General features: G+C 41.5%; 1 protein-coding gene across 5 annotated transcripts in view; it reads right to left on the reverse strand.

The window, feature by feature from the left end:
• FGD4 (FYVE, RhoGEF and PH domain containing 4) overlaps window positions 1–12681 on the reverse strand; it is a 217600-nt gene that overhangs the window by 49749 nt on the left and 155170 nt on the right. For all 5 annotated transcript variants that reach the window (XM_073650086.1, XM_073650088.1, XM_073650090.1 and 2 more), the window contains 10 exons: window positions 12094–12250; window positions 11832–11970; window positions 11499–11557; window positions 10815–10961; window positions 10439–10611; window positions 10324–10354; window positions 9859–9954; window positions 7900–8025; window positions 3872–4015; window positions 2735–2875 (listed from right to left, as the gene is read on the reverse strand). In XM_073650086.1, coding sequence (XP_073506187.1) covers window positions 2735–2875; window positions 3872–4015; window positions 7900–8025; window positions 9859–9954; window positions 10324–10354; window positions 10439–10611; window positions 10815–10961; window positions 11499–11557; window positions 11832–11970; window positions 12094–12250 — 1213 coding nt within the window. The remainder of the gene's footprint in view (window positions 1–2734; window positions 2876–3871; window positions 4016–7899; window positions 8026–9858; window positions 9955–10323; window positions 10355–10438; window positions 10612–10814; window positions 10962–11498; window positions 11558–11831; window positions 11971–12093; window positions 12251–12681) is intronic.

Here is a 12681-nt window from a genome sequence, read left to right on the forward strand (position 1 = left end):
GCTCCTGTCAGGTATATATTATTGGAGGCAGCAGTTGTGACTACTACAGAGCAGCAGAGATGCACGTCAGCTCAAGACGCAAAAATAAGCCATCACACAGCCCCAGATCCAAAAAAATGAGAACACTACGGTGCGCAGAACATGGCGTGAAAAGTGTGATTTTTTTTTTTCAAACTTGTGAATTTGTTTTCACCACTTCGATACCAGTAAAGGTATACATGTTTGGTATCTGCAAACTCGTACTGACCCGAGGCATCACACTGTCACGTCGGCTTTTCCATATAGTGAACATGGTGACTAAAAAACCCAATAAACAAATGTGTAATTGCACTTTTTTTTGCAATTTTACTGCACTTGGAATTTTTGTTGCCATTTCCCTGTACACTATAAGGTAAAATAAATGATTGCATCTGAAAGTACAATTCGTCCCGCAAAAAAACTGTCTTTCCTGCTGCTACAGACTTTTATATGACTACAATTTACATTCTGCTACTTATGCAAACATTTTTGCAGTTTACAAGACACTTTTACACTTGCTTGCTCCCAGGTTTCATGTGAAAGAGTGTTCTCAAAGCTGAAAATTGTAAAAAATCCTCTGAGGTCTTCGATTGGACGGGAGCTTTTAGAGTCACTCCTTCTGATGAACATTGAGTATGACATTTCAAGGAACTTAGACTATGATAACATTATTAATACGTATGCAATGTCATCTTCTGTTCTGAAAAAAAAAAACTTTTGTAATTTTGCTGCTGATTGACTGTTAGTGTGAGTTTATTTGTTGTTTTGGGCCTTTCACTAACAATTGAATGGTATTATATTATAGAGGAGAGGAAAACATGCAATACAAACTTCCAAAATGCTTACAGAATTCTTTAAGTTTTCCCAGTGGGCCAAGTTTGGTGCTGCTACAATGACGCTAGCGTTAGGGTCGGGCCAGCGTTAGGGTCGGGCCATGCCGGGTGGGGACTCGAGCATGTCACTTGAGCACCCACGACACTTGGTGCACACCTGAGTACCCGATGCAAACTCAAGTAGCGAGCACTTGCGCTCAAGACTAAAGACAACTTATTCAATATGATGACCTCATGTTATCAAATTCTGTGTCGTACCTCAAAATGTTCACTATACCCCTTGATAAAATCCTTGAGGGGTGTAGTTTTCAAAATGGTGTCAGTTGTGGGCAGTTTCCACTGTTTAGGTGCATCAGGGGCTCTCCAAACGTGACATGGCGTCCGCTAATTATTCAAGCAAATTTTACATTCAAAAATTCAAATGGCGCTCCTTCCCTTCCGAACCCTGCAGTGCGCCCAAACAGTGGTTTTCTCCCTCATATGGGGTATCGGGCGTGCTCAGGAGGAATTGCACAACAAATTTTGGGGTCCATTTTTTCCTGTTACCCCTGCGAAAATAAAAAAATTCGGGTCTAAAGTAACATTTTTGTGAAAAAAGTTAAAAGTTCATTTTTTTCTTCCACATTCCAAAAATTCCTGTGAAGCACCTGAAGGGTTAATAAACTTCTTGAATGTGGTTTTGAGCACCTTGAGGGGTGCAGTTTTTAGAATGGTGTCACTTTTGGGTATTTTCTGTCAGAAAGACCCCTCAAAGTCACTTCAAATGTGATGTGGTCCCTAAAAAAATGGTTTTGTAAATTTTGTTGGAAAAATGAGAAATCGCTGGTCAACTTTTAACCCTTAGAACTTTCTAATAAAATAAAAATTTGGTTCCAAAATTGTGCTGATGTAAAGTAGACATGTGGGAAATGTTATTTATTAACTCTTTTGTGTGACATATCTCTCTGATTTAAGGGCATGAAAATTAAAATTTTGAAAATTGCAAAATTGTCAAACTTTTCGCCAATTTTCTGTTTTTTTCACAAATAAACACAAGTGATATCGAAGAGATTTTACCACAATCATGAAGTACAATATGTCATGAAAAAACAATCTCAGAATCACCGGGATCTGTTGAAGCGTTCCAGAGTAATTACCTCATAAAGTGACAGTGGTCAGAATTGTAAAAATTGGCCTGGTCATTAAGGGGGTAAAGGGGTTAACCCCTCTATGACCGTGGACAGTGGGATTTCATAGCAAGTGAGCACTTTAGCTACACACAGGTGGGCTGAAGCCCTGCTGTGTGTAGCACAGGCAATCGAATGATTGCAGCTTAGTGAAAAGTTTAAAAAAAATGTTTTTAAAAATATTTAAAAAAATATAAAAAAGTTCAAATCACCCCCCCCTTTCGCCCCCTTCAAAATAAAACTATAAAAAAATCAAAACACATACACATATTTGGTATCGCCGCGTTCAGAATCGCCCGATCTATCGATATAAAAATAATCCGATCGGTAAACGGCGTAACAAAAAAAAAAAAATCAAAACGCCAGAATTACCTTTTTTTGGATGCCGCAACATTGTAATAAAATGCAATAATGGGCGTTGGAAAGTGGGTGTGATAGTGATGGCACATGCCAGAGGAGAGAGCAGCGACAAAGTGACTTATTTATGGAGGACCTGTCATGTTAGAGCATTACACAGACAGCCCATTGATTTAATTGAGCACCTTGTAATGCTTCAGTTCACCTGTAGGTGGCACTGCAGGAGAATTAAGCACTTTGTTGTGTTTCCCTGCAGATCACTGGAAGATCCACTGATTTTCTTGCTTCTGAAAGTATAATATACCGCCATATGGGAGCACTGATCATCATGCGGCACTTCATGCCATGCGCTCGTCTTACCTGCGGCGCTCCGTACATGTACAACACAAGAGCCTCCTGTTTCGGGATCACGCACCAGACCTTCTGCCAAGGCTTCGATTTTTCATTATACTGGAGGAAACTGCAGATCACGCTGTTTCCTGAGACTTCTGCCGACTCAATCTGACAAAAGTTAGAAAAATACCATGAAAACGGAGAAAAAAAAATACAACTGTGTCAACAAGAAAACACAATAATGATTACAATTTTATTTTTTGGTGGATCTGCTGCTTTTCTGCCTTCTAAATATGTCATTCTAAGAGCAGGATTTTGTAAAAAAATAGTCTGTTTAATCGTGCATGCGCTGTATGGGAGTTGCCCTGTTGGAGTCAAGGGGGCGGAGCCACTCAGTGGAAGAGTCAAGGTAGTCATGCCCTAAGCCCACCCTAATAGGTTTTAATTGCTGTCCCCCAATATAAGGTATTGTCATCTCAAGCCCTTTCAGAAATCCGCGCATGCACCGTTGTCATCTGGTTCCTGCGCATACGCTATATTAATAATTATCCTGTTGGAGTCAAGGAGGCGGAGCCACTCATCAGAAGAGTCAAGGTAGTCATGCCCTAAACCTACCCTATGTATTGATTGCTGTCCCCCAATATAGGGTACTGTCATCTCAAGCCCTTTCAGAAATCCGAGCATGCACCATTGTCATCTGGTTCTGGCACATGCTTTTTATGGAAGTTACCCTTTTAGGAGTCAAGGGGGTGGAGCCTCTCAAGAGAAGAGTCAAGGTAGTCATGCCCTAAACCTACCCTACTATGTTTTGATTACTGTCCCCCAATATAAGGTATTGTCATCTCAAGCCCATCTGTAATCCGCCCATGAGCCGTTGTCTTCTGGTTCCAGTGCATGCTCTTAATGGAAGTTACTCTGTTAGGAGTCAAGGGGGCGGAGCTGCTCATCAGAAGAGTCAAGTTAGTCATGTATAAAGTATCCATTATCATGGTACATGGATGACCTTTACAAAAAGCTCGAAGCAGCCTGTCTCCTCCATGTATTATATGACAGCTGGTCCCCTGAGGGGCCTTTCCAAAGTGTGACCCACCGGCTGATCCAAAAAGGGGTTGGCGGACTCTTTAAGGATGTGTGTACTGCCATTGCACAAACGCCGCTCCTCACCTCCAGTATGCCCCTCTTCTTCTCTTTTTCCTCACTGTCATTAGAACCTCGTAATATATGGTAGCAATCCTTACACACTTTGTTCATTTTGTCGCTGTCGTAATGAAGAGGAGCTTTGTAGTCGGAACATTTCCAACAAACCACCTGTGAGGAACAAATCAAAATCTACGTCAGGTATTGGGACTTCTGCACAGGTCCATCAGCCACCAACAACAGCCCAGCTCTGCTCTAGTAGCCATATTGTACTAGGATGTATTAGATTCAGTTCACTATGGCTGCCTCAAGACCACCAGGGACCATTAACTCTACAAATACAGTGGGCCATTAGGGATATTCTAAAAACATATTAGACCACCAGGAATTTTCTACAAACAAACTTAATTGTACAAATACACTAGACCACCAGGGATATTAATACTTCAAATACACTAGACCACCAGGGATATTAATACTTCAAATACACTAGACCACCAGGGATATTCTACAAATACACTAGACCACCAGGGATATTAATTCTACAAATACATTAGACCACCAGGGATACTAATTCTACAAATACTCTAGACCACCAGGGATATTAATACTTCAAATACACTAGACCACCAGGGATATTAATACTTCAAATACACTAGACCACCAGGGATATTCTACAAATACACTAGACCACCAGGGATATTAATTCTACAAATACATTAGACCACCAGGGATACTAATTCTACAAATACATTAGACCACCAGGGATATTAATTTTACAAATACACTAGACCACCAGGGATATTAATTCTACAAATACACTAGACCACCAGGGATATTAATTCTACAAATACTCTAGACCACCAGGAATATTAATACTTAAAATACACTAGACCACCAGGGATATTAATACTTCAAATACACTAGACCACCAGGGATATTAATACTTCAAATACACTAGACCACCAGGGATATTAATACTTCAAATACACTAGACCACCAGGGATATTAATTCTACAAATACATTAGACCACCAGGGATACTAATTCTACAAATACACTAGACCACCAGGGATATTAATTTTACAAATACACTAGACCACCAGGGATATTAATTCTACAAATACACTAGACCACCAGGGATATTAATACTTAAAATACACTAGACCACCAGGGATATTAATACTTCAAATACACTAGACCACCAGGGATATTAATACTACAAATACACTAGACCACCAGGGATATTAATTCTACAAATACACTAGACCACCAGGGATATTAATTCTACAAATACACTAGACCACCAGGGATATTAATTGTACAAATACTCTAGACCACCAGGGATATTAATACTACAAATACACTAGACCACCAGGGATATTAATTCTACAAATACACTAGACCACCAGGGATATTAATTCTACAAATACACTAGACCACCAGGAATATTAATTGTACAAATACTCTAGACCACCAGGGATATTAATACTACAAATACACTAGACCACCAGGGATACTAATTCTACAAATACACTAGACCACGGGATATTAATTTTACAAATACACTAGACCACCAGGGATATTAATTCTACAAATACACTAGACCACCAGGGATATTAATTCTAAAAATACACTAGACCACCAGGGATATTTATTGTACAAATACACTAGACCACCAGGGATATTAATTCTAAAAATACACTAGACCACCAGGGATATTAATTCTACAAATACACTAGACCACCAGGGATATTAATTCTAAAAATACACTATACCACCAGGGATATTAATTCTAAAAATACACTAGACCACCAGGGATATTTATTGTACAAATACAATAGCCCACCAGGGATATTAATTCTATAAATGCACTAGACCACCAGGGATACTAATTCCCATCTGCTATTCATTACACTATAGTTGCCTCAAGACCACCAGGTATATTAATGCTACAAACACATTAAACCACCAGGAATTTTCTACAACCATACTAGATTACCACTAAGAATATTCTAAAAATACAGTAGCCATCAAGAAGATTAATTCTACAAATACACTAGACCACCAGGGATATTAATTCTACAAATACACTAGACCACCAGGGATATTAATTCTACAAATACACTAGACCACCAGGGATATTAATTCTAAAAATACACTAGACCACCAGGGATATTAATTCTACAAATACACTAGACCACCAGGGATATTAATTCTACAAATACACTACACCACCAGGGATATTAATTCTACAAATACACTAGACCACCAGGGATATTAATTCTAAAAATACACTAGACCACCAGGGATATTTATTGTACAAATACACTAGACCACCAGGGATATTAATTCTAAAAATACACTAGACCACCAGGGATATTAATTCTACAAATACACTAGACCACCAGGGATATTAATTCTAAAAATACACTATACCACCAGGGATATTAATTCTAAAAATACACTAGACCACCAGGGATATTTATTGTACAAATACAATAGCCCACCAGGGATATTAATTCTATAAATGCACTAGACCACCAGGGATACTAATTCCCATCTGCTATTCATTACACTATAGTTGCCTCAAGACCACCAGGTATATTAATGCTACAAACACATTAAACCACCAGGAATTTTCTACAACCATACTAGATTACCACTAAGAATATTCTAAAAATACAGTAGCCATCAAGAAGATTAATTCTACAAATACACTAGACCACCAGGGATATTAATTCTACAAATACACTAGACCACCAGGGATATTAATTCTACAAATACACTAGACCACCAGGGATATTAATTCTAAAAATACACTAGACCACCAGGGATATTAATTCTACAAATACACTAGACCACCAGGGATATTAATTCTACAAATACACTACACCACCAGGGATATTAATTCTACAAATACACTAGACCACCAGGGATATTAATTCTACAAATACACTAGACCACCAGGGATATTAATTCTAAAAATACACTATACCACCAGGGATATTAATTCTAAAAATACACTATACCACCAGGGATATTTATTGTACAAATACACTAGACCACCAGGGATGCTAATTTTACAAATACAATAGCCCACCAGGGATATTAATTCTATAAATGCACTAGACCACCAGGGATACTAATTCCTATCTGCTATTCATTACACTATAGTTGCCTCAAGACCACCAGGTATATTAATGCTACAAACACATTAAACCACCAGGAATTTTCTACAACCATACTAGACCACCAGGGATATTAATTCTTCAATTAATAGGTCCATCTGCTACCAATAAAAACCCAGCTCTGGTCTAGTAACCATAATGTTCTATTCAGTATTATATTCAGTACACTATGGCTGCCTCAAGACCACCAGGTATAGTAATGCTAGAAACACAGACCACCAGGAATTTTCTAGCACCACACTATATCACAACTAGGAATATTAATTCTACAAATACATTTGACCACGGGAGATATTAATTCTATAAATACACTAGACCACCAGGGATATTATCCCCTTAAAATAAACACCTTCTTGTGACTGCAAGACGGCACAAGAACCTGAAGAAATGAGTGACTCATGGACACCAAATATTTAAGTGTCTTCATAACCCCAGACCACCAGTGACATTGATTAAACAAATAATCTAAACCACCAGGGAATTTGAAGCTTTTACCATCTTTCGCTACCAGGTATATTAACCCCTTTATATTCCTGGTGGATTTTACAAGTAAAGTTTCAAACACTAGACCACCAGGGATATTAACCCTCCCGCAAAATTCCTTAAAGACAAGACATTACAACCTGTCGTTTGAATGTTATACAGTACAGGAACCTGGATAGGTGATTGCAATAAAAATCTTTACTACCTTTGACTCTTTTACTACTCAAGACCACCAGGATCATTAATTCTTTAGACCACCAGGAATATTACCCCCTTAAAACTACTTCAATAACCATAAAGTTACCCAGCATTGTATCCAACCAAAGGCCAGCCGCGAGAGACGATATGGTGATACCAATATAAACCAGAAAAAATGACTCACACAACCACACGCCCGGCAGTGATGCCTCCTCCTGGTCAAAGCGTTGAACTGTTCTTTGCATTTCATGCACATGGTCACCTCATTGTCCCGGATCCACTTTGGGGCGCGGAGTCCCAGTTCAGCACTCTGAAATAAAGACCGAGGAATGAAAAGCTGAAAGTAAACTTTGTGAATTCAGCTCTGGAGTATAATACAGGACAGAGGCGTATCTAGGGGGGGGCAGCCGGGGCATGTGTCCCGGGCGCAGCCAGCAAGGGGGGGGGGGGGCAGTCGGTGCCCCTAATGCGGCGGTCCGATGCATCTCTGATCATGTGATCACGCTGCTGACTTCACTCGCCGGCGCCCAGAGAGAAGAGCATCGGTGGTGGTAAGTGCTCCAGAGTGGAGCTGAAGACACCAAAGATTACATAGAGGGTGGGGGGAGGGGTATTTACTCTGTGACTGGGGGTATTTACTGTTTATGTGGGGGGTATATATTGTGTGTGGGGGGGGGCATTTACTTTGTAAGGCTGGGAGAGATTTAGTGTAATGGGGGGGATTTGAGGACACAAGTTTGGGGGAGCAAGGAGACAAAAATGGGGAGTGAGGGTGATGGGATGGGTGCGGACACAGTATGGTGAGTGGGGGGGGATGTGTGAGGAAGCAGTATGGAAAGTGAGAGGGTAAATATATTAGGAGGGAGAAGGAAACGTGTGAAGAGACTATTGAGGGGAGTAGTGCGAGGAGACCGTATGGGGAGAAAAGTGTGAGTGGGCACAGAATAGAGACTGAGTAGTATGGGAGGACAGTGTAAGGGCACAGCCAGGAAGGGATAGTAAGCCAAGGAGGTAGGAGTGTGGTGAGGGGGCACAGTATGGAGATTGGGCCCTATAGGGGGGACACAATGTGAAAAGGGGGCCCAGTATGGAAAGGAGAGGGCAGTGTGGAGGACATGTACCATAAGAGGGACAGTGTGTGGGTGATAATTTGTTCAGGGAATATAGTGAGGGGCTATTATTTATTCAGGGTTCAGCGTAGGGCAAATATTTTTATTTAGGAGCATTATAATCATGCTGCTGTTTTTAAAAGCATCATGTGGATGTGCTGCAGAAGACTGGAGAAGATGGAAGTCTGCAGAGACGAGGTGTAGATGAGAAGAGTCATCATGTGTCTGGACAAGATGAAGAAAAGAAAGAACGACTCCAGAGACAACGTCATCTATCAGGTGCCTGGGTGTAAATGTTATTTGTGATACTGATTAATTCTCATATTTTTATTTATGTTAGGAGCGTTAAAGGGGTTGTTTAAGTGTGTGATGAGTCTGCAGTCATTCTATGTGACTGCAGACACCTGACTTCTCACAGTGCACACTGCACGCTGTCAGGACTCTCTGGTGCCAGCGATTTGTATACCTGCGGTCACATGCTGACTAGACATGCGTGAACTCACTCAATGACAATGAATTGAGCGAGGCCGGACATGTCTAGTCGGAATGTGGCCAGAAGTATACAAATCACATACTTGTATAAGGGAGAATCCTAAAAGTGTTCAGTGCATGCGCTGTGAGAATTCAGAAGCCTGAACACACATAGAGAGACTGCCAAACTGAACTCTTGCCCCGGGTGCCAGAAGGCCTAGATACACCTCATGGCACAGGCTGTAACTCAGGATCAGTAATGTAATGTAGTATAAGGGATACTCTGTAAGAAGAGGTTTCTGCTGTATGTAGTCATGGGCTGAGAGCGCTCCTGTGGGACCCTATATCCAGTGCAGTACAGGCAATGAGCGCAGGGTGAGGACAACGTGGAATCTGGGCTGATCCTGGGTCGTGATCTGAGCCTGGACTTGACCGTTAATGGAAGCGATGATAAAGGGGAACCTCGCGCGGCGTTACTTCATGCGATTCCGCATTATTACAGAACATTTCCCTCTTTCACAAGACTCCGATTGTCGGTAAGAAGTAACATAGTCAGAACTTACAGGAACTTCCAGTGAAGCTTCTTCCATTTTTTTTGCATTCGCAATTATAAAAGTTTCATTCCGCTGCTGAAATTCTGCAATCGCCTCGTTCAGAGCCTGGAAGGAAACAATGAATCACAGATATTATGCCTTCCGCTATCCTTATGTGTCTGTTTTAGTAAATTCTTGCATTCCCCCTAGAAACAACAATTCTGGACTATCTTCCTCTGTTACTCCTCCTGGAAATGCATAAACTAACAAATGGGTGTTACTACTGACAGCTCTGATTATGCCGTGTCAGTATTTAGGGACGAGCCCCATTGATAATGACTTGTGATAATGACCAGTTTATACAATCATTTCCCGGAGGAACAAAGTTTTTGGGAAAAGATGCATCCGAACTGTTATTTCTTGGGGAATACAAGTGTCTGGAAGGAGGACGGATCCATATTTATCATGGGGTGCTAGCAGCCGCCCGCCACGTACCTTAATCCATTCTACTTTTATAGGTTCGGAACTGAAATAAAAAGGAAAAATTAAGGAAAAATAACAGCACCATCCGCTGCACATCAAAACCTCTCCGTCGAGGACCCCTCCTCACCTGGCCTGTAACTCCAGCGTCCGCTCTTTACCCGAAATCTGGAAGGTGTGCGGATAGTCCTCGTTCTGCGTCTCCACCACTTTCATACCGTCCAGTCCGATCCTGGTGCGCACCGAATACTTTGCCCCCACCAGACTGAACTTGGGTACACAGTACAGCAGCATGTTGTTGAACTGAGGGAAGAAGAGGTGAATACGACGGTCAGACGCGCGTCACGCTCCCCTGAAAAATGAGGCACTGCTGTAATATTCTGCGCTGCTGTGAATCTAGCCTGACGGGTTTCGGGATTCACATATGTACCCAATGGGGACGACAGAGTACAGGGGGGTCGAGGGGTGATATTAATCACATCTTATTTTTTTTAGGGAAGACGCACCAGGAAGAGATGTCGCTCTTGGGCAGACGTGTTGCGAGCCGCCAGTTTAAGAATCTGCCCTTCTTTGATGAACTCATTGGAGGGGTGGACAATGTCCTCCTCTTCTCCCAGCATTTCGTACACCATCAGTAGCTTCTTCAGACTTTCCTGTGGACCACCAGAAAGTATTATCAATAGTCATACCAAAAGGAAACGGTTGCCCTAAATGCGACCCTTGGATTCCCCCCTCCTTGTAAACTCTAGTAGAGTAAATATTTGGGAAGCCTATGCCCCTTACCACCCAAATGAGGGGTCCCTTATATACCACAGTGTATGGCAGGGAGCGATCACATGACTGCATTATGTACTCATAAACCAGGTGGATTATGTTAAATCTCAGCGTCAGTCTGCTGCCTCGTCAGCCTATGCAAAAATGTTGACTTAAAATAATTTTTACACTGGAGATCTGCAATGCACCCTGCGTCAGGACCCTCTCCAGGGGCCCCGGCACATACACAATAATGGCCCCCCCATGTAAGACAGGTCGAATTTTCCCTATAGAAAGGGTCGCTGGGAACCTTTTGGATAGAAACGGATAAAAATAGGGCACATTTCTGGAATCTCCAAGTCTCCTGTGTCAATGTGGGGATCATATAGGGATCCCCTCTCGAAGGATTTGCATCCCATAGATGATCGCTCGCTCACCATTTTCCTGATTGCTGTATTTGAATGACTTGCTGCCGTGGAAATAATTTCAAGCGACTCTGAAAAAAGAAAAAATGATCAATTATTACCATACTGAAATAATGATTCTATCCACGGAGGTGGTAAATAGACGTTTACGGTATTATATATCACATCTATACCATATTTACTCTACGTAACCCCTTAGATGCCACAGCGGCTATTGACTGTAGACTCTAAGGGGGTTAAACAGCCAGGATCAGAGTTATCTCCCATTCCGGCCATTGCGGAAGAACGTCAGCTGTAATATTGAGGCAGATTGCAGGAAATCCTATGCAGTAAGGGTCATCTTACTTTCCGCATCCTTTCGATCGAGCGAGTCTTGGGGCAGTTTGCGGAGGTAGTCCTTTAAGAGCATCTCGTATCGCGGTATCCGCTGTACCGGCTCCAGCATGTGGTGCTGCAGCGTCAGGCTGCCGCATTTTCCTTCCCTCTACGAGACAATAAAAATAAAAAGTGGAACTCCCCTCGAAATGTCTGTACCTGAGTGCTGCATAGCTCAATGTCACCACTAGAGGTCACTCTCTGTACATAGCATCCTATAATGCGCCCTCACCTGAATTTCTTCCACCACGTGTTTGAATTGCGCCGACCGATCCATCCACGTTTTCACCGTTTCCATGGCATTATCAAAATTTTTCACGTATTCCGCATACATCTTTAGGAACGGCGCCAATTTTTGCAGAATATCTCCAATTCTGGGGCTGACGGACCTGTCGAAGCGAGAATAAATGACGGTATATGAGATTTATCACGGCCGCCCCGACCTCCGCAGACTATCGTACTGCATCCAGCACGGACGCTCCGATAAACCAGACCTGACGCTTCCTGCAGACAATACGGACATTTATACACCAGTCAAGCGGCATTTTTTTTTTTTTAAATTTGCATTTCCAATTTATAAGGTTTCTTTTTATTTGTTCCCCCCTTTCACTGGGGCTTGTTTTATGGTGGGACGACCTGTGGTTTTTATTAGTGCCGTGCTGGGGTACGTAGTACTTGTTGAAGAAAAAAAATTAAATAAATAAACTATATATTTATTATCTCATTTCATTTTGTCAATAAAAGACAACAAAAGAAAATAAAAAGAAATTGTATTTATTTTATATATATATATATATTGCATACACACACAAACGTACAT

The sequence above is a fragment of the Phyllobates terribilis genome, unplaced genomic scaffold (genome assembly GCF_046119375.1).
Source record: "Phyllobates terribilis strain yellow unplaced genomic scaffold, ASM4611937v1 Scaffold_10__3_contigs__length_209671492, whole genome shotgun sequence".
NCBI lineage: Eukaryota > Metazoa > Chordata > Amphibia > Anura > Dendrobatidae > Phyllobates > Phyllobates terribilis.